General features: G+C 37.8%; 1 protein-coding gene across 1 annotated transcript in view; it reads right to left on the bottom strand.

Moving 5' to 3' along the window:
• The window catches only part of SEMA3C (semaphorin 3C), a 183,342-nt gene that overhangs the window by 8,391 nt on the left and 149,108 nt on the right, over positions 1-25,843 (bottom strand). The window contains exons 13-16 of the mRNA XM_004702624.2: positions 19,396-19,484; positions 14,340-14,381; positions 10,712-10,869; positions 1,669-1,736 (exon numbers count right to left, since the gene is read on the bottom strand). Of these exons, the coding sequence (XP_004702681.1) occupies positions 1,669-1,736; positions 10,712-10,869; positions 14,340-14,381; positions 19,396-19,484 (357 nt within the window). The remainder of the gene's footprint in view (positions 1-1,668; positions 1,737-10,711; positions 10,870-14,339; positions 14,382-19,395; positions 19,485-25,843) is intronic.

Below are 25,843 nucleotides of genomic sequence, written 5' to 3' on the forward strand. Positions count from 1 at the left end.
GTACAGACATGTACATATGTAAATATATTTAGATTAAGGGGGGAACAGACCTAGGTGCAATAATTATTGGTTTGGTTGAATTCTTTTACATTTAAAAGAGATCTCCTCAAACATGCCCCTACTAATCCTGCCTCATTTCTCTAACAAAGAGAATCCATTCTCAAATGGGATTACACCCATGGGCATAAAGGGTAAGATTTACCTCATTTATTTGGAGGTTAAAAAGCAAACCACACTCCCTGCCCTCAAGTTAATTCTGACTCACAACCACTCTATAGGACAGAGGACAATGGCCCCAAGACTGTTGCTCATAACTGGAGTGCACAGCCTCCTCTTTCTCCTATGGAGTGATTTCTGGTTTTGAATTTGGGGCCTTGTGATTAGCTGGCCAACAGGTAATCATTATGCCAGCAATGGTGGGTACAACTCAATCCGTGATAAGCATTAAGTGAAGTATTCCAGTTAAAGAAAAGCAAGCATTTAGCTTGAGTTCTAACACAAAGCCAGCATTCACAACTGTGCACCAGTATGTCCACTAACAGGATCCCTGCCCTTGTAACTGGTAGCACAGTTAATAAGGAATAAGACACATTTATAAAATTCAGTAAACAGAGAAATGACCACTTGAATTTAATCCTTTAATTAGACATCTGGAGGAATTAAGCAAAATCTGCCTTTAGTAAAGGAAAGCCTGCACATAAAAAGATTAGCAACAGGCCACTCTCGACATTAGTTGTTGGTAATCGTGCACCTGTAGCACTTTGACCAATCAAGGGGAGCTCTGCTGGGAGTCAGTCACATGGACTCACACCAGGCCTTCCCAGTACAGCCAAGCCCAATGAAGCAAAACTGGAAGGGACCCAAATTTGAAAACTGCGGCTGTACCAGAAGTATCCCTGGGATGAGTATCCCTGGAATGAGAACTTCATATCCCCTTCTAAAACAAGGACAGTGTGCCCGCTGCATGGCTACCACATTTCTTTACTGTACAGTGTAAAACACTGGAGCCCAACTCAAGGATGGTGGACCCCCACACTGTTTTAAATTTGTCTAGCTCTCCCCAGTCCTGGAAATAATCTAATCTACTGAATCTGGCCCTTGAAAACACTTCTTTAGCCTTTCCTGAGTCTCTCATAACAGAATCAGTTCAAAGCTCTAGTTACTTGGGGATGAGTTAGAGGTCAGTGGGGGGAAGGTATCAGTGGGTAAAGGTGATAACAAATTATCTCCTTGTCAAGATGGGAAGGAAAAGGTGAGAAAAAAATACTTGCAAGGCAAGAATGTCAAAAATACTTAGAATGCTTATTAATCACAAAACTCAGACCTAGTTCTATTTCTTCTTCAAAGGTGGTCACACACCAAAAAATGCATCTTTTGTCAGAAAGAAAATAGAAACTAAGAAACTCTATCATTACCATCCACATAACAGGTATGTCACCTAACGAAGCTATTTTTGTACCTAGCCATTTGTGTCTTTTTATTTTCACTTTACATACAAATGATATATTATATTTTAATCACCATGCATGAACAAAAATAATTTTGTAGTGTTTTACAGCATGTTATTTCTTTAAAATTATATAGTTGAATTTCACATGGGATTTCCCTCATTGAAATGTGAAACTGAAGACAGGTACTCTTTCAAATTCAGTTGTTCACTTTTAGTACCTTTGAGATTAAATCCTCTGCACTGAGTCAGTGGGTTTCCATGCCTCACATCTTGTCTTCGGCTCCTCCTGTAAGTGCAGAAATATATAAAAGTGACTTTGAATTAACATGGCCAATTATACCACGGTAAATGATTGCTTCTTAATTTTGCAAACTTTTGGTTGTTTAAGCTCTCATAACTTAAGAAAAATAAGAAAAAAGAGGTCATGTCATCTGACCTGGCTAACATTGTTTTTCATTCAATATTTCAATAATAGAGTTCGTATGGAGTCTTTTTTTTTTCCCTTTCCCCAACCAGAACTAATTCCATTCCTTTCTATTTGCTATCTATGGTGGTATTGTTATAAACCCCCTATTATATAGGTGTCCTGGGTAAATGCTTGTTGGTGTTAATTGCCAGCAAATGTATTCCTCTCCTCTGGACAGCCTCAAGTGTGCGCGGCAGAATTTCTCTGTTGGGTTTGCAAAGCATTGACCTTTCAGAAGCAACTTGCTAGTCCCATCTCCGCATGTGCCTCTGGGTGGGTGCCAACTATCAAACTTTCAGCTAGTCATCAGACACACAGGCATTTGTGCCACCCAGTGTTTCCATGGTATGCTACAATCCATAATTAAGAGTATAAATATTTCATTTAGAATTATTTTCCAACATTTTCTGAAATGGTAACCCTCCAAAGTACAAACTCACTAGCATCTTCCATCTTATGACAATGAGAAAAACAAAAACACATTTTATAAAAATCAACACTTTCTATCCTTTCAAGCCGTAAGAAAATGTTTCTAAATATTTAATATATGGAACACAGGCATTTAATAAAAATTTAAGCAAGATTGTTCATTTAGTAGTTCAAATATTTTCCCCCAATTATTTATTTTGAAAAAATAGAAGATCACTGAAAAGTTAGTACATGAACACAATAAGCAGTGGAATTGTGAGCTGGTAAATAGTAACGTTTTTTCATATTGTACTGCTCCCTGATCGACAAATATATGTTGTGTACATATTATATATGCACATATCCATATGATCATCTGGTGGAATAAAGTTGTAAAAATAATCATTTCACCTTTACCTATTTTATTACATGCTTAGGTTATTCCTTAATTTTAGATTCACTAAGTATTTCAGTGTTAATTTTACTATATAATGTAACAAATCAAAATAGAGAAACTGAAACATTTCTGGTAATGCATTATAGATATGTGCCTTGCTAAAGAACTCTAAATATCAGAAGCATGGCGCCAACTCGAAGGGTTGCCCTGAATGATGAAAAATAAATGAGAACATCACTTAATTTGATTAATTGTGAATTCTCTTAGTATTTCTACCCTTAAATTACTAATCCAAATATTCAATTTTAATTAACAGAGGTTACAATCACCGTGGCTATTAAACCATAGTTAAAAGGAAAGTTAACCTCAGTGCTTTTAAGAATATGACACAGTATTTCATTTTATGGCTTGAGCAAGTAGTTAATAGTTTATATATATAATAAAAATTGTACATCTATTTATGAAAATATATGCAAACACATTTTGGCTATATAAGTTTTTTTTATAAAGATTACCTGATCTTCATTTAGTTATATATTTATAACACACATACTCAATGTTAGGCACACTAATCTCAGGAAATCTAAGTAATCATTTTGTGTTGCTTGCTAACAGTGAGATTAATGGTTCAAACCTACCAGCTGGTTAGAACTGTGCCCGCTCATTACAGAGTAGAAAGCCCTGCCTTTCCTCTGCACAGTGGCTGTTTCCAAACTGATGACTTTGCAGTTAGCAGCTCGATGAGTAACCACTACATGACCAGGGCTGCCTATTCAAGAAGACAGGCTAGTTAAGGCCTGTGCTTACATAGCACTTTCTTCCAAAAGTCTTAAGCGACTGTCCCCTTAGATCAGACCATATTCCTTTCTTCTTTGCCTTTTCCTTTTTTATGCTAATCTCTATTATCATTTATATACTGGTTCTTTTAAGTACTTGTTTCCAACCTGTTTCCCTTCTGGAACTTGAGCTCCTAATGCTAAGAATTAGGTCTGCCTTGTTTCCTCTACCTAATATCCAATGAGTGCCCAACTTAAAGTAGATACATACTAAATGTTGGTGAATAAATTACTAAACTTGTTCTAAAACAAAAATATTATGTTGAAAGTTCTGTGGAGGTTGTACAGGCCCAATCCAGGGATGCTATGTTATCATTATGCATAAAATTAAAAAAATTAAGTTTTAAAATTAAAAAAAACTTTTTTTAGAAGAAGATAGGCTAGAAGAGCTCTTACATCAGGGGTGACGCCTTTTTCTTGCTGTATGTTAGTGTCCCCAGGAGTCAGAACCGACTCCACAACAGTCATGTTTTAAAAGTGTGATTTGCTGTATCTGAGAGCTATGGCATTACTTACCAACAACGTGAGAGTATATGCCATAATGAGCACCATGTAGTGTTTGTAAACATAGTGATCATTTTCAGCCAGATAGGAAAGGAATATCACTCATGATTATTGAATTTATTGCCCCCTGATTATTGCTAATAGTGGTTTGCTCTTGTATACAAACTCTCAAGCTGGACAATCTGCATTTATAACATTTCTAGACATTACAATAGAGAAAAATATATAATTGCGGCCTGGCTTCAATGATGATATCAGAAAGGCAGACATCTGAGCCTTCTGTATGTGTACACTCCATTTTCCAAGAGAATCCAAACACATGCTGGTATGCAGAGATATTATGCTTAAGGTTTGAGATTTGTCTCATATTGTCATGTTCCCTCCAGTATAGTCTATTACTTTGTATAAGCAATGAAGTCATTTTCTTTTCGTATAATATACATATATATTTACACACAGATATTTACTCAAAGATTGGATTAATTATTTTGTCTTAAAGTTTGAACTACATGTCTGTGTCTAAAATAAATAATATGAAAGATTAAACTTCAATGCTTGATAAAAATACACAAATATTTAAGGCAATAGATAGTCAAAATTTTAAAATGTATGGCTTGACATGAAACAACTTTTAAAACAAAGAAAAATTCCCGAATTAAATATATGTAAGAAATGTATTAGGTTAAAATCTGACATCTAGCTTATTTCCATGTATAATAGTACTTCTCTGTTTCCATACAAGAGATATGCTTTTACTGTCATTCCTATGGATTCCTGAAGCGATCTTTGTATTACAGCAAGAATGAAAACACAAGTAAGATAACATTATTAAAGAAATGAATATACATAACTTTCATAATAACCATTATCATTATTATCATTTCATTTCTTAAAAATATGGAACGTTAGTGTATGTTAGTGTAGTGTGTTTTAAAACACACAGGCATTCACTATAAGTTTGTGCATTCCATTCACATTATATTCACTCTATGTTCATGCACTATAAGTATAAAAATATGCACTCACTAGTGTATGTGCTGCATTTAAATTAAAAATAATGGGTAGAATTTAAATAGTATCAATATTTTCAATGTGCCCTCTAGTGTGCTCTACAAATGATATGTGTGAATAAAGAAGCATTTTTTTCTGGTAATTCATGGTAGAGTTCATAGCTAGAGATAATCAAGATAGCTCTCTAAATAGTTTATACTTTGTCTCAATCTGTGGTTTATGCTTTAATATCAAAACAGTAAGAATATCAAGATAGTTTCAGTTATTTGGGTTTTTTTTTCAAAATGAAATCATTAAGATCCTGCTTTATGATTTGTAGATTGATTGCCATCCATAGAAATATAGAATTAATGATTTAGCACACATATTAAAATGGATGAATGGAGTTGTACTAAGTAAGGCATATATTCAAAAACCAGCTTACATATCAGCAAAACTATAGCTGTTATAGCTGGAGTAAAGGAAAAGGCAATACGTATTAAGAGGGAGGTCAGAAAAATTAAAAAAAAAATGATAGAGGCCAGGGAAGATACGGGAGGAGTGTCAGAGTTACAGGCAACAGAAGTAATATTGTTTTACACACAATTCTGCAGTAATGGGAACCTATTAGTGAATCTGGGGATCCACCTGCATGCTGCACAGTGTGGGCGCAGGAGGGAAAGTGTTGGTGTGGCTGTTATTAGGCACTGTCAATTCAGTTCCAACTCATAGTGACTCCGTGCAAAACAGAACGAAACACTGTCCGGTTCTACGCCATTCTCACAATTGCTCTTAGGTGATGTCAGTTGCAGGACTGGTCTCCCCTTCTGATATGTCCACGCGTGTGTGAGAACTCCTCACCAGCCTCACCTCTAAGCAGCATCTGGCTGTACTTCTGCCACGACACAGTTGTTGGTCCTTGGCGTTGACTGGACCTTCAATATTCTTCACCAGCACAATTCAGATGCCTGGTCTTCTTCCTCAGTTTCCTTTATTCAGTGTCAACGTTCACATTTATATGAGGTGACTGAAAATAACATTGCTTGAGCCAGGCACACCTCCGTCCTAAAAGTAGCATCCTTGCTTTTCAATACTTTAAAGAGGCCTTGTGCAGAAGATTTACCCACTGCAATGAGTCTTTTGATCTCTTGACTGTGGATTCCAGGAGCAATGATTGTCTAAGCAAGACAAAATCCTCAACAACTTAAATCTTTTTTCCATTCATCAAGATTGTGAGGAATTTGGTTTTCTTTATATTGAGTTCTAATCCACACTGAAGATTACACTCTTTGACATTCATCTGTAAGTGCTTCAAGCTCGCCTCACTTTCAGCAAGTAAAGTGGTGTCATCTGCATCATAGGTGATTATTAGTGAGCCTTCCTTCAACCCTGATGCTGTATTCTTAATATATGTGTATAATTTATTTGCCATTATTGCAAATATGAGTGGATTACCCCCCAAAATGGATTTCCCCCCCCCAAAGCTATGCATTTAATTATTTTATTTTTTTACAAAACAACCTTATCACCTTCAAAGTACTCTCCATGACACTCTCCATTTAATACATTTGTTAAATCTGTGATTCTATTCTTGGAAACATTTTTCAAACTCATCTGTTTGAATGCCTGACAACACCTCCCTCATTTTTTTTCTTCACATCTTCTGCTTTGTCAAATCTCTGTCCTTTCATGTCCCTCTGCATTTACAGAAACAAAATGAAGTTGCATGGAGTGAGGTCAGATGAGTAATGTGCCTGGGGCGAGAGGGACATGCTATTTTTTTGCTAAAAACTGGTGCACTAAGATGGCTGAGTGAGTAGGTGCATGGTGGTGGTGGCAAAAACAGTCTCTCATCTGCCACAAACCAGGCCTTTTTTGTTGTGCACTGTTACACAATCTTTTTAGAACCTTTAAATAGAAACCTTGATTAACAGTCTGACCTGGTGGAAGAACTCCAAATGTACAAGTTTCACAGCCGTGACACTAGAAGAACTAGGTAGTGCATGACTACTATGAAGTGCATCACATCAGAAAGGCCTTGAATAGAGTCGGCAAAAAAATGTGGAGCAAAACATAAAATTGAATAAATGACAAGTATTACTGGTTACATAGAACCTCTTGGAAACCTCAATATTATGGTCCTTAATCATCCTTCAAGTGTGTAAATAAACTCACATTCACCCCTCATGACTCAGTATTCAGCCAAACAAAAACCCATCTATTAGGTAAGGCAGGGGTCCTCAAACATTTTAAACGGGGCCAGTTCACTATCCCTCAGACCCATTGGAGGCTGGAATATAGTTTTTAAAAAAACTATGAACAAATTCCTATGCACACTGCACATATCTTATTTTGAAGTAAAAAAACAAATGGGGCAAAAATACCTGGCGGGCTGGGTAAATATCCTTGGCGGGACGCATGTGGCCTGCGAGCCATAGTTTGAGGATGTCTGTTTAGGGAACAATTATTGGGGAGCTTCACACACCTTAAAATAATCAACCATTTGAAATAAAAAGTCATCATTACTGATTGACAAAATGCAGACGGGTTAGATAGGAAAGATGGAGGAACAGAAAATATTATGCCCCAAGAAGGAAATAAATAACACGACACTGTGGACTGGTGATCAATGACATGGAAACAAAGAAAGTGTATGAATTGCTGAATGTAAAACCGATCTGCTATGTAAACCTCCACCCAATTCACAACAACATGTTTTTTAAAATAAATAAATAAAATGTAGAGATTGTGAATATGTAAAATATAACAAAATGTTTCGTATATAGTATGGAGTTCTATTTGAAATATATTTTGTAAATCAAAATGCGTGCTGGTCAAAGTCACAGTCTGGAAGATTTTCCCGCAGTGCTAGGGTACAACTAACTCACTCTTGCTTCTCCAAACTGGAGGCGCTTTTCGCTTGGAAAGTGTAGAGTCTGGGCTTTCTTCATGACTCAGTCAAGCTCCCATATAGGGGGTTGCCCTCTTGTGTTAGAGGCACTACATTCTAGAGTCTTACAAAAACGTTGTCTTACAAATACTTAATTATGTTAATAATTTCAAAACATGATTGTGAATGCTGCAGCTTGGTTCCCATGTGAAGTGATTCTATGTAAAACAAAACACCGCCAGACCCTGGACAGTCTACACAATTGTTATTCCACTTTGCCACCAGGGTTCCGTATCAAAATAAGAATACTATCTTCTTGCCTGGATCCACAATGGATACTCGGGGAAGCAGCAGGGTGAACGGAACCATGGTCATTTCAATTACCTTCAATGCGTGTGAAAGTTGAACACTGAATGAGGCAGGCTGAAGAAGGCATGCATTTGAATTATGGTCCTGGTAAAGAATTTGAAAGTACCATGAACTGCCAAAAGAACAAACATATGTTGTCTTAGAAGTAGAGTCAGAATGTTTTTTAGAAGGTTTCTGGAATGGCAAGACTTTGTCTCACGTACATTGAACATATTACAAGAAGAGACCAGTCCCTGGAAAAGGACATCACGCTTGTTAAGGTCAAAGGGCAGCAAAAAGAGGAAGCCCCTTGGTGAGAAGGATTGGGAGAGTGGATGCAATGATGGACGTAAACAGGAGAATTGTGAGCCTGACGCAGGACTGGGAGTGTGTCATTCCGTTGCACAGGGGATAAATACAAATCAGAATCAACTTGACAGCATATATCCATAACACCATATGGAGAGTTCAAAACAAATATGACTGAAAAATACCGTATTTTTATTTCAAATGACATTTGTAATTCCTTTTTCTCTCGGAATTCAGACCCCCAACTAGAGCAAAGATAGACTATCTCAGAGTTATGGGGAAAAAAAACAAACACACAGAAATACCTACTGGATTGCTTATCTGAATCTTAAAATAATATCCAGGAGCACTGAGTCTTTATGTACAGATACCGCAGACTCCCGATTAAAAGACCAGGAGTTCTCATTCTATCCCGTGCCTTTACGTATATCCCACCCGGGACACACTTCTCTAGTCTAGACTCACATTTCTAATTGCGAACTCCAAACTTCACTCTCACTATACAGCAGGTACAATTAACACCACATTATCTTTCTCCCTACTTCCTCTATAGTCCTCCGTTTCTCAAGGAATGGTATCTATATTGTGGAATTTCCAAATACTCATTCCACAGATTTGAATCATCATCGACTTCCATTTCCCTCCTAATTCACACCAATACATTGGCTAATCACTTTTAACCACCTCTGCCTCTTTCCACCCCATGCAAACCAGCACTGTCTCTCACCTGGATCATTACAGCAGCCTCCTGACAGGTTTTACAGCATCTGCTACCCCTCCTCCCTCCCACTCCTGGCCTATGATCCCCATCAAATTCAACAGGCGTTACCCTATGGAACTAAAAGTCCAATAACATCATTCCTGTGCTCACGGAGTCCCATAAGTTATCTAGCTTACTCTAAATATACACCTTTCAATGGCAGAAAGAGCAGGAGTGATCTGGGCCCATGACCTTCTTTCATCCTCTCCTGCCTTTCGCACTCTGGCACAACCTCAGCACTGTACAGTCCGTGTGCACTCCAGCTGTAGGAAGCCAAAGCTTGCTTGATAAAGCTATATGCCTGGAGAACGCCTTGTTGCAATTCCTCATCATCCAAGCTCGTATTCAAATGTCACTCCCTCGCAACACCTCCCTAATCACCCACGTAAATGGCCACCCCTTCTTTTACCGCTCTCGAATGGATTCTAGAATGTATTCTTTGAGAAGACAGGGCTTTGGAAATTTGGGCTTTTCTGCTGTTGACCGTAGTGGTGTTTTTCACTGCATAAGTATATGCTTAGCCCCCCAAACACTGCCCGATAAGTATCTGTCCCTTAAGAAATATCGGCGAAAGTCATGGATAAAAAGACCAGGACATTCTTCATATACAAAAGTACTAAACTCTTTTAATCTGACAAGGACTTCAAAGCCTGTATTTATGACAGGCAATAAAAGGCTGCTGACACACGGTCAGCATTGCTTTAAAAGTAGCCGGAGAGCCAGGGCTGGCTTCATTCTTTCCCTTCGTGCTGATTCTAATTTATAGGTGTTAAACCCTGTCACTCTTGTGAGCTGTCTGAAAATACCTGTCAGGTTGGCTTAGTCCAAATTCTGTTTATTCTCTGCTCTACAATCAATTTCTCCACTGGAGTCCCTTCCAACCTAGAATAGAATATTCTAAATCCTGCCTGTGACATATTATATCCTGTATCTGTACTTTGAACTAGGACAGCTAATTGATCACAGGATAATTAAGTAGCTGGGCAAGTCATATTTAAGGCTATATGGAATCATTTTTATAAAAGGCATTGTTTAGGCAATGTGTGAAAAAACCCTAAATGATTCTTTGCACATATGAGCATTGGAGGGGGAAGGACTGTGGGGCCGAAACCTTCATGGGGAAGGATGCCTTCCAAAGTGCTGGGCTCCACAATGAACAGTTAGGGCCACGTTGTCACACACAGTCATGTGATTCATTCAAAGATTATCTCTGGCGCTCAACATAGCTATTACTCTTCTTAGGGCCATTTTTTCCAAGTCTCTGACAATTGAATAGACGCCAATGCTGCTGTAGAGCACTGTTCCATTGTTAGGGACATCATTTTGATGGTCAGCCGCATGCTCAGTACTCACCGTTTCCCAGTTGGGTAGAACCTGGAGCAAGAATGGCCGTCCCAGGCACAGTAAGGGTCCCTTGCCAGGCAGCAGTCAGCACAGGCTGTCCCGTAGATGTGGCAGCGATGCAGTGACACTTGGGCAATTCCCTCGTTGGAGCTCACATACAGCTGTTGCTATTCAAGGAGCAGTGATGATTTATTTCAGATGTGGAAGTTACAGGAAGACAGGCGGCAGGAACACATTATAACACCTACCCACCCGCCCTTGGATTCATTTTGAAACACACTAAAACTGAGACACAAAGTTCAGAAGGGTATGGAGCCAAAATAAATAGAATTTTCCTAGGTGAATGTGCCTGTAACATTACCACTTTCCTACTTAAGGAAAAAAGAAATCTCAGAGCACCATGTAGACTGGTAATCGGGTGTAAACATTGGGGTTCATTGTTCTCTATTTTCAGGTTTGCCCTAATCTATGATAAGTTTAAATTATGTTGCCCTTTCTTTAAATACGACCTCTTGAACAGTATCATTTTTCCAACCTGGAAACACATCACCATGGAAAGGTCCCTGGGCGGTGCAAAGTGCTAAGCGCTTGGCGAATAGGTGAAAGGTGGTGGTTGGAACGCACCCAGAGAGAGGGACCCGGGCAGGCTGATGTGATCGTCTACTTCCGAAAGCCATGGCCTTGGAGAGCTGTGCGGCAGTTTTAGTCTGCACACGTGGGGTCACACGACACAGAGTCCACCCAATGAAAATAATCACAACAAAATACAGGCCAGTTTTATATTTAAAGAAAAAAATTGCTCAAAATGACTGTTAGGATTTTTTAAAATTGTCTCATCTTTGAGAATAACGTATTACTCATGAAACTTATTTTAGCATTATTTATGGAAGTATATTTTTATATTTAGGCAGGTCTTAAAATTTCGGCAAGATTCCAGAAGATTCACTTGCTACTCTCAAGGAGTACGAACAAAGAGGTAAGGGTTCTGTATGTGCAGGGTATGCAGAACTCAGGGTGTTGCTCTAGTTCAGTGTCTGGGGGTGCTGGGAGAATCCAGGGAGGCTGTGAAAGCAGATACCTACACTTTATTCTAGATTTTTGAATTGCCTTAGGAATATCACGTTGGTTTTTTCATGAGAGGATGGTAGGACGAATAAGTTTGAGCACCTATACTCTAGTTACATTTTCCTGAGGAGTCAAAAGAATGGGCGTCCCATTTCCAAAGGAATGACATCATATAATCCATTTCAGCAAAACTGTACAATGGCTCGTTTTTAATTTATGTGCCTACACATACACAAATATGCACTCATATACATATATACAAACATATTAGAATTTATGGGGAATCATTGATTCAACAGATGTGAGACACAAGGTGAATGGAGTCAAATCCTACCTCCGTAATTAATTTCCAACATAATTTTTAAGGCTGAGCTTCCTCGTTGGTAAAATTGGGATAAAACCGTACCCTTCCCTCATAGAGTTGGAGTGTAGACTGTGTTCTAAGGGCTAACTTCATATAAAATCCGTAAAGAGAGCTCCCGAGTCATGGGAAGTGCTCAATGAATTTCATTAATACTAGTAATAAAGTAAAATGTCAATGAACAAACTATTAATCTTTACTTTTACTGCTCTAATAAATCACTGGAATAACATGCCTTTTTATTATTTAATACGAATTACTTTTTAATTAAAATCAATGAATTTTACATAATTTTACAATTTCCTGGAATTGATTGATTCCAAGTGAAGAACAAAATTTAAGAGAAAACAAGTTTGTGTTTAGATAATAACCTCTCTAGGCAGACTCAAAATAAGTGTTTTTTTGAGGAAATTAATAATATGATAGACTACATCAACTTCATTCAAATCTTTTGAGGAATATAGTTTAAGGAAAGGGTAGAGTTAGTTTCCTTCTGAAAATTATCTTTAATCCAACTGAGGTTACATGATAAATTAGAGATTTTAGGAGCATATATTTAATAATGAGTTGAACACTAGGAAATATGTCAATTTGCTATATTTTAATATTTTATGAAGAGTCAATATCACTAAGAAGATCTCTTACATGGAAAAATTTATGCAGTTGCAGTAGTAAAGAAAGCAAATAATTTCCCCAGCTCTAATCTCACGGAATTAACAACAACTACAAAATTCAATTATCTACAATATGAGGCGCTGAGGCTAAGCCAGCTCTAATACTCAGTTATTCCCATTTATGAGTGTGTGTGTGTTGTACGTTGTGATCCTGTAGAAGGAATGGTGAACTACAAATAATTTGAAACTTGGAATTGTATGCAGTACTACTGTGCCACACAAATGGCTTTGTGTTCATGTTGAATTTTGCTCTGACACTTTCTCTTCCATCAAACTACTTTAAACAAAGGGTTTCCTGCTGACTTCAAAGTTAATTCTGACTTGGGACAAGCTCCCCAGGACATGAGACAAATTACAAATGGCTTCTTGTTTCTTGGGAAAATGTTTGTCATACCACATGCAAACATTTTCACAGATGAGCTCTTTCACTCTGCTGTACCATATTTATTTTTCTTCATAAAATCTAGTCAAGTAAAAAGAGCACACGGCTGACTGTGAAATAGTTTTTCATCTGCAGCAGACCAAATATGGTGAAGAGCACTAAATTATGTAATTGGTAGTACTGACCATAAAACTGTTACTCTGTTTTCCAAGAAAAATACGTCCCAGGCTCGTGCAGATAGCATTTATCGAGGACTCGCTTTATTTTAGGCAATTTATATAAATTAACTTGTTTGTGAGAAACGCATTGCCTCACAGATGCAGAAACTCAGGTCAGGAAAGGTTCATGATGTGACCATAATTTATGGCCACGTTGGGATTCAAACACATGCCGGTCCCACTCGGAAGCCTGTTTCATTTGGACTATCCCACTTGGCCCCTTAACACTTTTGTTTTAGAAATAATACTCAGCACACTAGTGAGAAGTATGGTTGTCAGAGGCTGAAACTTGTGTTTTCCTTTCTATGAGCATTGCACACTTGCATGTGTTTCCACATAATAGATTACACATTTCTAATAATAACAGACAAAATCATAATTTTGTCTCGAAATTCTGAACCCAGATATAGGTTATATTTGAGACAGACCAGATTTTTAAATATTATATATAAAACCCTAGGAAATAGCAACCTTTTAAAAATACACATAAAAGTCCATAGCCCATTTCAGACCCGTGATCGTAGCAGAAGCTCAAAGCAGATGTTCGATTACTCATCCCAAGCACTCGATGTTAGACTCGCCCAAACAGGATGCTAAAGGCTTTCCTTAGAAAGATTCTTTTATTTTGGTTGGCTTCACACACTGTAATAGTTGAGAATATAGGATACACAAAATGTTGGCATATCTAGCTGTTTATATGTTCTGTTCTGATGGCTTTTTAAAAAAACCTAGTTAGTCTTTCACTAATAGCTGGTAAATTCTAATTTGAAAATCAGAAGGATTTTCATGGCATACAGTTACTTTAAACAAGCAAGCTATCTGATTAATATTGAGATTAAATTTTCAGAAATTGTACATTATATATTCTAAGACACACAATCATTTAATGAGAAGAAAATAAAAATGGAGATAGATATATATTTCATTTTCCTTTTACCTTTTTGGATGAAATTTTCATAGTTGTTATGGGAGCATCATTCTGAAAGATCAAAAAATACCATGTTAGTTTCTCAAAGGACCATTAAAAGGGCTCCACATTCATATGGTAATATGGTAATATCCAGCAGTTGTCATTTGTTTCTATGTTCACATATACCTTCAAAGTTCAGCATTTATACAATGCAGAGACTGAGGATGGAATGTTTAGATGCAGTCTTAAAGAAAGCAAGGTGGTAAGAACAGCATAGGGAACAATAGTGGCATTAGGCTTCTATCCCCAAGTTGGCAACTTCAAGCAACCGGCGGTTCTTCCTGGAGAAAGAAGAGGTTGCTCCCGTACAAGTTGAGTCTCAGAGACCCTCTGTAGGATCACTCGCAGGTCTTGTGGCATAGCAGGTTACACACTGGGCTTCTAATCAAAAGTCAGCAGTTCTAAACCACCAACTTCTCAGAGGAAGAAATACGAAGCTACTTACTCCCATAAGGATTTACAGTCTCAGACACCCACAGGGGAAGCTCTACACTTTCTATAGGGCCACTATGAGTCCGAATCCACTTGCTGGCGGTGAGTTGTGGAGTCGGACTTGACTTTATGGTAGTGTGTCTATCAATAAAGGAGACTCCAGGCCACAGCATTCAGCTGCTAACGGAGTAGTCGGTGGCACTGGTCCACTAATTGCTGCACTGGACAAAGATGTCGTGGTCTGCTCTCATGTGCATTCCCTTTGAACCCTCTGTGTCCTATAGGATCAGAGTTTTACTCTGTTTTACAGGGTTGCTACATTGCAATCAACTCTATAGCAATGGGTTAAGGGAATTATCAAGACATTGGAGTAAATAAAATATCTGAAAAGAAAATTTCTGAAGAGCAAAGATTACCCTTTCCAGAAGTTTCTATTTATATTTCTAAAGACAAGATGTGCAAGTTAACTAATGTGATATGTCTTGATATGCTTATTTTGAATACAGAATCATTTCCACTATAAAAGCAAGGGTACACAGCATGTTAAGACTCACAGATGGGCATAACCATTTATTTACAACATCAGTTTTACAAAAGATTGCCTCTTCCCTCATAATGCTATTATCTGTGCCATGATTTATAAAAAGTAAAAAAGTCAGTGTTCCAATGTAGGCTGCTAATCAAGCATCGTCAAAATGCACTTCCCAATGAATCATTACTGGTGGATATGAACAGGTAGATAACTGTCACATTTCTACATTTGTCTTTCTTTAAATTAATTTTGTCTTGGAAGAAGTAGTCAGAATGATTCTTAGAAGTGAGGATGAGGACTTTGACAGAGTGTCTGCAACAATGGGCTCAAATAGCAACAATTGTTAGCATCGGGTGGTGTTTTGTTTTATTAAGCATGATGTCTTTAGGCTTTGGGACTGGTGGCTCAACTTAACCTACCAAGGACAACCACTAGGTTTTTAATATTGCAAGATTTTTGGACAAAAGAACTGAGAGCTGTTGTCCCTACTTCTTGGATTGCTATCTAGGCCAGTTGCTTACTACTATTTCATATATTAAAAACAAAAATGAAGCGCACTGCTACAGTGTTGACTTGTAGTGACCCTCCTGAACAGGATACACCTGCCCCTGTGGGTTTCCAAGACTATAACTCTTGACGGGAGTAGAAATCCTTCTCTTTCTTCCATGGAGCAGCTGGCGGTTTCTAACTGCTAACCTTGCTATTAGTAGCCAAATGAGTAACCACGACATCACTAGGGTTCTTATATTTCATATATTAGCCTAGATTATTTCATAAAAATATAATGTCTTCTATGATCCAGGAGGATAATCTGTCACTCAGACTTATAAGATCCACAACTAGAAAACTTTAATGTCTCCATTATATGGTTCTTTCTTCCCCACCTTCTCCCCTTCTCTCAATAATTCCATGTCAAAGTACTTGTCCAACCCAGTCATGTCCTTACCTCTTAACTTGATATTGGCCTTGATCAACTATTGGCTTTGAAGTTGTTCTAATAATTTGTGGTGATCAAGGACAGTGGGACAATTACATGATTAACAAGAAAACAGTGTAATCAAAGGGGAGAAAAAATATTGAAATTTTTATATCTTTGAATATTGAGTTTATTGAATAAACAGTAGAATCTTATGAAACGGTAGATTTTTTGAAAGTCATTCCACTCGTAACTATGACAGGTGGCTTTTGTGTCAATTTGGTTGGGCCAGAATTCGCAGTGATGGTGGTCATGACATAGTAATACTGCACACTGTGCTGTGACACAGGCAATCGCTGCTACAATGGAAGGGGCTATGAGCAGGGAATCGGTTGTAAGAAGAGGAAGGATGCAACACCTTCACTCAGATCACAGCCTGATGCAGTAAACTGAAAGGAAGTTCTCTTAGGAATGTGGGAAAACTGTCTTTCTTTTTGCGGGGTCTGGATCCTGCATCTTGCACACTGAACTCTGGTTCACTGAGCCAAGGCCTGCTATATTGTCTGCTAATCCTGAGAGTCATCAGGGATCTGCTGTCTGACCTGCCAAACCTTGGACTGATTCACCTCTGCTGCCACAGCCTGACAGACTGGCCTGGATTCACTGGCCTCTGCCTTCATCTGTCATCTTCCTGCTGATCTTGGAATCATCAGTCCCAGAAGCTAGGTAAGTCAGGAGAAGCCTCCCGGCAAACATCTGACCCGTGGACTTGGAACAGGCTTGGAGCTGGAGCTTGGTACTGCTTCAAATGTTTCTCTGTGTGTGTGTGTGTGTTTCACTGGCTTTTCTTTCTGGAGAACCCAAGAACCCAGAATACGGCACTAATTTCACATTTTAAAACATTAATAGTCCATTTCAACAATCAAATACCATCTGTTGAAGATTCTTCAAGGTATATTTGAATAATTCAAGTAAGAAAGCTCTCAAAATCAATTGTATTCAAAATTATTTTTGACCCTCTGGTGTTACATGCACTTATAATCATGTTAAAAGAAGTACAAATACCTCTAACATTCAATTGCAACTATGTTTGCCCATTCCTAAATGATATTCTTTAAAAGTATTAGACGCTATGTCTACCTAAACAACCTCTAACAATTATACCTATAATTCACATTAAACTTGATAAAACTGGACTTGCTTTAGAAAAAGATTGTGAAGAGAGCTTTAAAAGAAAATAGTATTTCTTCATTCTATCAAAATTAAATGCCTGGTATTTGAGTTAAGTTGATATTTCTGCAGTACATCAGTGTGACACTTAGCTAAGGGATTGCTTCAATTTAAATGTGTTATTTTTTTACATGGCCATCACTGTATATCATATGCACTCAATTCTTTCCACCTCACCTCAGAAAATGTGACACAAACACTAAGCTGAAGACAGTAACTACATTCGGTAAGTGTGTCTCATGACTTAGCCACATCAATCACAGGCACGCGCATCAGTAAGCAAGTCAAAACTGGTTTAGTCTCTCTTGAACGGAGGTCCCCCACACGCATTGACATTGTCTTATGTTTCCACTGAGAGTTTATTCTTGGTGATAACACTGGCACAAGTCACACAACAGAACATAAGTAGTTAGCACGTGATCAGAATAACTCACATTTCTCTAAAATCTCGTCATAACATACATGTTTGGATTTATGTCAAGCTCACTTAATTAAACAATACTTCCTGGTTATAAAAAAAACTTCAGCATTAAAAATGAAGTGCCGCAATATGACATAATTGCTATCTTAAAACTGCCGACACTTTATATTATTTTCACTAGCCAGTTATCTCTTTGGAATTGAATGTGAAGGAAAAAAAATTATATATATATACTGTGATTTTGGTTCATCAAGTGATACAATCAATTCCTTTACAAACCAAGCATGGAAAATGCACTTGAACTGGCTTTAGTGGGTACAATTAATACACTAATCTCAAAAAGACTATATGCCAAAACTATCATAAAGAATTATGAATTTTAAACAATATATTGGGAAATTTCCCAGAGCTCCTAAGCAGTTCTATTTAATTTGATTCCTTTTTATATTTATTCATATTAATGTGTGTTAGAATCACCCAATAGCATTGCATCATAATCACGGAGTGGTTATAATGTCCTTGTTCTGGTGGCCATGAGAATTCATGAGTCCATCTCTTCTGAGTCCACTTGACTCAGTGAACTAATTTATTAAGCGAGCAGTAGACTACCCTTCGGGTTCTAAAGTGCTGTTTACTAATTAGAGATTGATCCTGAACTTTGATCCTCCTTGGACTGTTGATTCTTAACTGGTTTAGTTGAAAAGGGCAGCAAGAATGCTTCTCTCCCAAGTTGCTTGGCTCCTAATGGCTCCCGTGACTGGGCTTTACTGTTCTTTCCAAGAACAGAGAAAAGAAGGCAAGCGACCTGTGGTGGCCAGCACTGTCCCCGACACAATCACAGGTGCATCAAGAACACTGCCATGGGCAGGGAGAGAGCGCTGCACTGAACTTCCCTCAATGTGCCCTTTCGTTGTGTTGTGCTTTTCGGTTTCTTTCTTCCTAAATTCAAATTTAAGCTCAAAGAGATGGATACAATGAATCTCAAGTTCACATGGAACAGGGGATTCTGAGTGGAAAGGAGACAACATTTGTCTTATTTAACTACTGTGACATTTGAATTGAAAGCAATAACAAGATAAAACAAAGCAGTTTTTCTTGAAGTGCCGAAGTTAAAAATATAAGAGAGCTTATCTAACAATCAAGTATTTGAAAGCATGAGGGTCTCAGTAGTATATAATCAAAAACTCTTCGTGGCTAAATCTTCCAGACTTTGACTGTAAGAATTCATTTTCTAAAAATAATGAACAAAATGTTTCAAGTTAAGAAACAATTTTTCAAGTTCTGATGATGGCTAAAAAAAGAGAATCCTTTTATGTTATGAAAACTTGAAATCATTTTTAAAAAACGACTTAAAATATTTGCTCTGTATTTCTTATTTGATCTCTTGTTTGCTGCTATCAGAAATATATAACATTCCTTTATTTGATCGTTTAGCAAATATTTGTCCTCTCGCAGTGGTCTGATTAAAAACTCATATATAACGTGTTGTGACCTTGAAAACTTCCAGCTCCTCCAGAATTAGTTCACTGCTGCCAGAACTGTTCGTGGCCAGAACCACCACTTTCTGCACCGTGCCCCGATCTAAATAAAGCAAAAGAGTACCACGAAAGGTCATAATATGTTTTTAAAGGAGAAAAACAGATAAAAGGCTATAGGGTTAGAAATAAGAATATTAGTTATGCATTTGCTTAGTCGTCAAGAAGTTACTGTACATATTGAGCTATTGCTGTTTGCAATTGACTGAATTTATTCTAAATGCAAGTGCCTAAATTGAGACTACAAAGAACTCAAAAGGAATTAAAGTGAACAGCTTATGCTTGGCACATATTTAGTGTAGGCATAACAATGAGTGAAGAAAATAATATCCAACAGTTTTATGAAGTCTAAAGTTCTAAAGATCAGTAAGATTCTTTTCTGGAACAAGTATACATATTTAAGTGATAATAAATAACTAAAATTTTACATTGTAGTTTGGACCTTAATCTCACAAAACATTATAAAGTGATATATTTATCCTTTTAATATTAAGACATAATTATTTAATGTGAAAAGGTTACCTTTTCTAATTAGATACCATTACTCTTAAAATTTGATATTTGACATCATTGTAGAGAGCTTACACATTGTAAAACATTTTGTTCACAATTGAAAATAGTGGCTACAGATGAAACATAGCTTTAATATGATGTTAAGTATGGACATCTATTGATAGAATAAATTTGTTTCATTATTTTCTCTTTCATATGGCAATATATTATAATGCCCCACAACTCAAACTCACCACTATTAAGTCGATGCTATCTGTGAGCAACTGTCTGTTGGCTTTACTAGACTATAAATTATTACGGAAGCACGCAGCTTCATCGTTTGCCCATAGAATAGCTGGTGGGTTTGAACCACTCACCTAGCACTTAGCAGTCCAATACTCAACCCAGAGCAACACTTAGACAATCTCAAAACACATGAGGAATTTCAAAATTAAATAAACCAAATAAATGTAAACAAAAATTCATTTATATTTCCCAATTATAAGTATCATAAAATAAAATGTAAAACTATGGAGACTTTCAAAAGGAAATAATTCATCTGAATAAATATTTACAACCACTAGCTTTTGAGAAATGCATATTCAAACAGTTATGAAATAGACCCTCACCTCAGAAATGATGTTACAAAAAAAAAAAAAGAGCAGAAAACAGTAAAGGCTGAGTGGAGCATGGAAACATCAGAACCCTCATACACTGCAAGTGGGACTTTCTAACTATGCAACCAGTGTAGAAAGTGGCATCTTGCTTTCGTATATAATTGGGAAGAGAAATCACCTATGATCCAACAATCATATTACTTTGTACGTACTCTATAGAAATAAGGCACACCTCACAAGCAGATATATGAACACGCTTGTTCGTTGTAGCACTGTTCTTGATAGAAGGAACATGGAAATAACATAAATGCCTGTTGGTGGGTGAATGGATCAATAAACTGTGGAACATATACACAAAGCAATACCACACATACCTAAAGAGTAATAATGAAACTGGAAATATTTCATGGCCTGGAAGGATTTGGAGGACATTATGTTATGAGGTTAGTCAATCATGAATTGTCTGATGTTATGAGACCACGGATAAAATAAAGAAAAGGTTTTCATACCATAAGAAACAGACTCTGATATTTTTCAGTGCTGGGAGGGGAATCGGGGACTGGAAATTAATCGACTAGAGGGTAAAACCTGAGAGAAGGGATAGACAAATCCTAAATGAGGTGGCTGAGTAAAAGGGGGAAGGAAAGGACCAGGAGAAGCCGTGGAGTGGGGTTGACAAGTTGTTTGGGTTGTTGAATGCAAAATGATGAGCTGATACGTAAACTCGAAATAAAAATTTGTGGGAAAACCCCATTATTTTTAAGGCCATTTTCATGATATTTTTGAATCTCCCTTATACAATAAAATGTTACTCTTGCCCAAATGTATAATAATAGTTTACTTTAGCATGTAAAAATTTCCTGGTTGATCCTTGTGATCGATTTCCCCTTTATCCCCCAACCCTCCCCTATCCTCTTGGTATCTGTACTCTCATTGTTGGCCCTGAGGGGTTTATCTGTCCTGGATTCCCTATGTTGTGGGCTCTTATCTGTAACAGTGTGCATGTTCTGGTCTAATCTGATTTGTAAGGTAGAACTGAGGTCATGATAGTTGGGGGAAGGAAGCACCAAAGAACTAGAGCAAAGTTGTATGATTCATCAGTGCTATACTACAACATGACTGGCTCATCTCTTCTCTGTGACCCCTCTGTTAGGGGATGCCTGATTGTCTACAGATGGGTGTTGGGTCTCCACTCCATGCCTTCCCCCCTGACCCCAATTCACATTGGGTATGATTTTGTTCTGGATCTTAGATGCCTGATACTTGATCCCATTAACACCTCGTGATCACACAGGCTGGTGTGCTTCTTCCATGTGGGCTTTGTTGCTTCTCAGCTTGATGGCCGCTTGTTTATCTTCAAGCCTTTAAGACCCCAGACACTATATCTTTTGATAGCCGGGCACCATGAACTTTCTTCACCACATTTGCTTATGCAGCTATTTTGTCTTCAGCAATAGTGGCAGGAAGGGTGAGCATCACAGAATGCTGGTTTGTTAGAAGAAAATGTTCTGGTGTTGAGGGAGTACTTGAGTTGAGGTCCAATGTCCATCTGCAACCTTAAATTCTTGACATATAGATATGAATAGATAGCTCTATTCCCCTCTCATTACATATATATTTACATATGTACACGCCTGTATTTAGACCTCTATAAATGTCCTTTGCCTTCTGGTTCTTTCCTCTATTTCCTTTTACTTTCCTCTTGTCCCACCATCATGTTCAGCTTTCATTTGGATTTAGTAATCCCTCACTGCTACACTGCCCTTGATTAAGCCCCACTAGGCATCCCACGCCTTTCTTTCCATTGATTTTAGTTCACTTGTTTCTCATTTGTCCACTCCACCCTACTTTCCTTTCTCCCACATCCCCTTCTCCTGTATCACTCCAGAACCATTGGTCCCATTCTTTTCATCTCTGAATTATTTATCCCTCCTATCTGATCTGGATAGATATGCATATACATTAATAAGTGCAAAAACCAGGCAAAGCCAAATAGAACATCAAAGGAAGTAAAAACCAACAAAACAATAACAACAACAACAAAAAACATAACAACAAAAAGAAAGCCACAGACCAAAATGGGTAAATATGGTTGGGCATATTCCCCAACTTCTATTCACAATTCATCACAGTGAGAAGTGGAAACTTCTAAGGGAACAGAATACTATGAAACCTAATCAAGCAGCTACAACATTGCAGTAGCTAGTGCAGGGCGTGTAAGCATATGTGCACGTGGTCCCACGGAACATTTGCCGAATGAATAAATGGGACCAGTGGACAAGTAAAGAATCAGAAGCAGGATGAAAGTGTAACACAACCTTTTTTTCAATCATTGTTTTACAAAAAAGTCACAACAGAGTCTTCAGTTTCCTTTTTGCAACTTCTAAGTGTCACTCCCCATTCTTTATGACAGCCACAAACTCCTTCTTGAATGGAGACTGTCCTGAGGAGTCTTAATACCAAATGAAACCACAAGGAGAGCACTTGACTGAGAACACTGCTCAGCATGAAACTGTCCGAACACGAAAGGATAAAAGTAAGTACTCTCTGAGGCTGTATGTGAAGTCTACCGCTGATAACTAGTCAAGTTGACTAAAACAAATGTTTCTGTAAAACTGAAAAATGGTACATGCATGATCTTGAGGAAACTTTAATTATCCAACCCAAATATTTCATCTATATTATTTGATCTATATAATTTCAAGATCACTCTTTAACAAGTTAGTGAAAGGTTAGGAAAATTTCCCCTCAATTGAATGGAAATAGGCCTATTTATTTTATTTATTGGTCTGCCTTCTAGAGCTACCAAAAATAAACTCAATACTTTTTTCCCCCTTTCAAGTCTCTCCAAGTCTCTGGTGATATTTTCTATATTCTCTATCCTCTATTTTTCTGCTCTAAGTATATATATCTGAATATGTTCAAGTTAAAAAAGATGAAACCAAATGATTTTTCCTGCCTTTTCCTGGACACCTATCAATATTACATTTTCCTATTTCATTCTCAGAGTCAAATATGATGATACAATTATTCTGCCACAATGCTGACCTCCACTGATCAAAAGGCAGGGCAGCTGTTTTAGTAGTTCAGCACTATTTATTGGGTTAGTCAGGGGTCTTAGTATTTTGATTCCTAATAATAGTATTTTGGTCCCTAGAAATAAGCATTCCAATTCTATTGACAATCCTTGACGAGGTTTCCCTTGCATATTTTTTACATTTGTTCTTATTTCAAAGCACGTGTCTCTTCCACCATATCCAATTGTGGATCAATGTACTCGTGTCTGGATCATGTCTTATTTTCTAGAAAATATTCATAAATCCTAATTCAAGAAAACGTGAGACATATCCTTGGTCAGTACAGTTCACTACAAAGGTAATAATAAACTTAGATTGTGTCCTATCAAGTTTCACTCATTGATTCAACTAAGAATTAGTGTCTCAATGAGCTAGCCACTAGATCCAACTTTGGATGCAAAGAATCATGGGCATAACAGACAAGTGTTAACAACCTAGAATTTATGGTTCTGTGAGCATTACACACATTTACATTAAAATGTTAGTCACTGCGAAACGTGCAGTCCAGACTGGCAATAAAACTCCCAAAGAATTATTTACACAAAGCTATCTCTGCACCCTTCACTTTGAAGATGGTAATATACTTACTGAATGTTTTTCTTCTATGGAGAGATTGTGAGAATGGTATTCCTTGAATGTCTCTATGATAATAAATTGTTTTTATTATTCTGGAGAACTGAGATATTTTTTTCTTTGGGAAAAGCACCACGATTTTAACAATGAAGCCATTGCCTCCTTTATTTCCCCTTTAGTGTCAGTTTGCTTATATATAAAATGCAAACAATAATCATACCTTTTGTAACGACTATTTTTCCTCCCTGGGTCATGTCTATGGGTGAGCACACCATGGGAAACTTTTATGAAACAATCCTCCCCTTATACAAAGTCTGTTGGCTACGAAATGGCTTGTCTTTCTCCAGTGCCACCATGAGCTCTTCATCCTGTTACACGTGTAATTTATACATAAGTGGGCATGGGCACAGGTCAGCTGTCCCTGCCCCTGCCTCCTCTGTGGAGACCAGACAAATGGAGTCTCACTCTATCTGAGATCAGGAGATCATATGTTAAGGTGCTAAAGCCTTCCTTGCTGCCACTTGCTATGACTACATTCGAAAATAAACACTTTAGAGACAAGCATAACCAGTATATGGTAAAATAGCTTCCTAGCAACATTTTAGCTGAGGTTTAGCTTTGCTTAAGGTTGGTAGATGTCTCCACATCTTCCCAGTTGAGCAGAGGGAGAAGAGGGAGGTTTAATGAGCTGAGCAAGGCTTGAGAGAACTTTCAACAAAAATTAAATGAGTAATACCTGGAAAGGGCTTAGCCTGGCACCTGGCACATGATAAGTGGGAAGTATTTATTCTAATTCTTGCTTGACCACATATTCAACTTTTGACCCCAGTGATGTCATTCATCTTTTCTGAGCCTCATCTTTCTCAGCTATGAAACACAGACCAATAGTGATGAACTGTATCCCTGAAGGCATTGAGAAAATCATGTGCAATCGATCTTCGAGGTTATTTGCACCATTTAAACTTCTAGACATGGATAAAGCAGCCCTGTTGCCACCTATTAAGTGCTTGCCTGCTGATGGAAAGGCTGGTGAGTGGAGCATCCCCAAAGAAAGTCCTGGTGATCTGCTCCGGTAAAGGTGGCAGTCACGAACACTCTTTGGGAAAGTCCTATTCTGGCATAGGACATCACTATGAGCTGAAATCAACTCACAGACACGCAACCTCAACATGCAAAGATAAGATGTTCATGAAAGTTCCAACCCATGTAGTGGTTTTACTGAGCCTTTAAAGAAAATTACCTGGGGGTGGTGGGTTACTTCATGCCGTATTATTATATACTATCTATGTGGTCTTTCTCTTTCTAATATAAGAAATCATGGAGTCATTTTTCCTTAAACCTTTTAATCTCCAACAGCAGAGAGACTCGTCTGCAGTCCTAGCACTGCAAATATTCGCTAGGAGCACTGGCGGTGCATTGGTTAAGTGTCAGGCTGTGAAACTAGAGGTTAGTGGTTCCAGCCTTCCAGAGGGAGAAAGGGAGAAAGCTGTAGCATCTGCTGCGGAAAGATGAAAAGCCTTGGAATCCAGGATGCAATTCTACTCCGTCCTCCAGAGTCATTATAATTCAGAAGCCACTTGGCAGCAAAGGGTTTGATTTGAGACAGCTAACACTGAACAACCCAAAGAGGCTCCGTTGGTGCCATG

Source organism: Echinops telfairi, unplaced genomic scaffold, assembly GCF_000313985.2.
Source record: "Echinops telfairi isolate 266 unplaced genomic scaffold, ASM31398v2 ScPeMD7_23;HRSCAF=83, whole genome shotgun sequence".
In the NCBI taxonomy this organism is placed as follows: domain Eukaryota; kingdom Metazoa; phylum Chordata; class Mammalia; order Afrosoricida; family Tenrecidae; genus Echinops; species Echinops telfairi.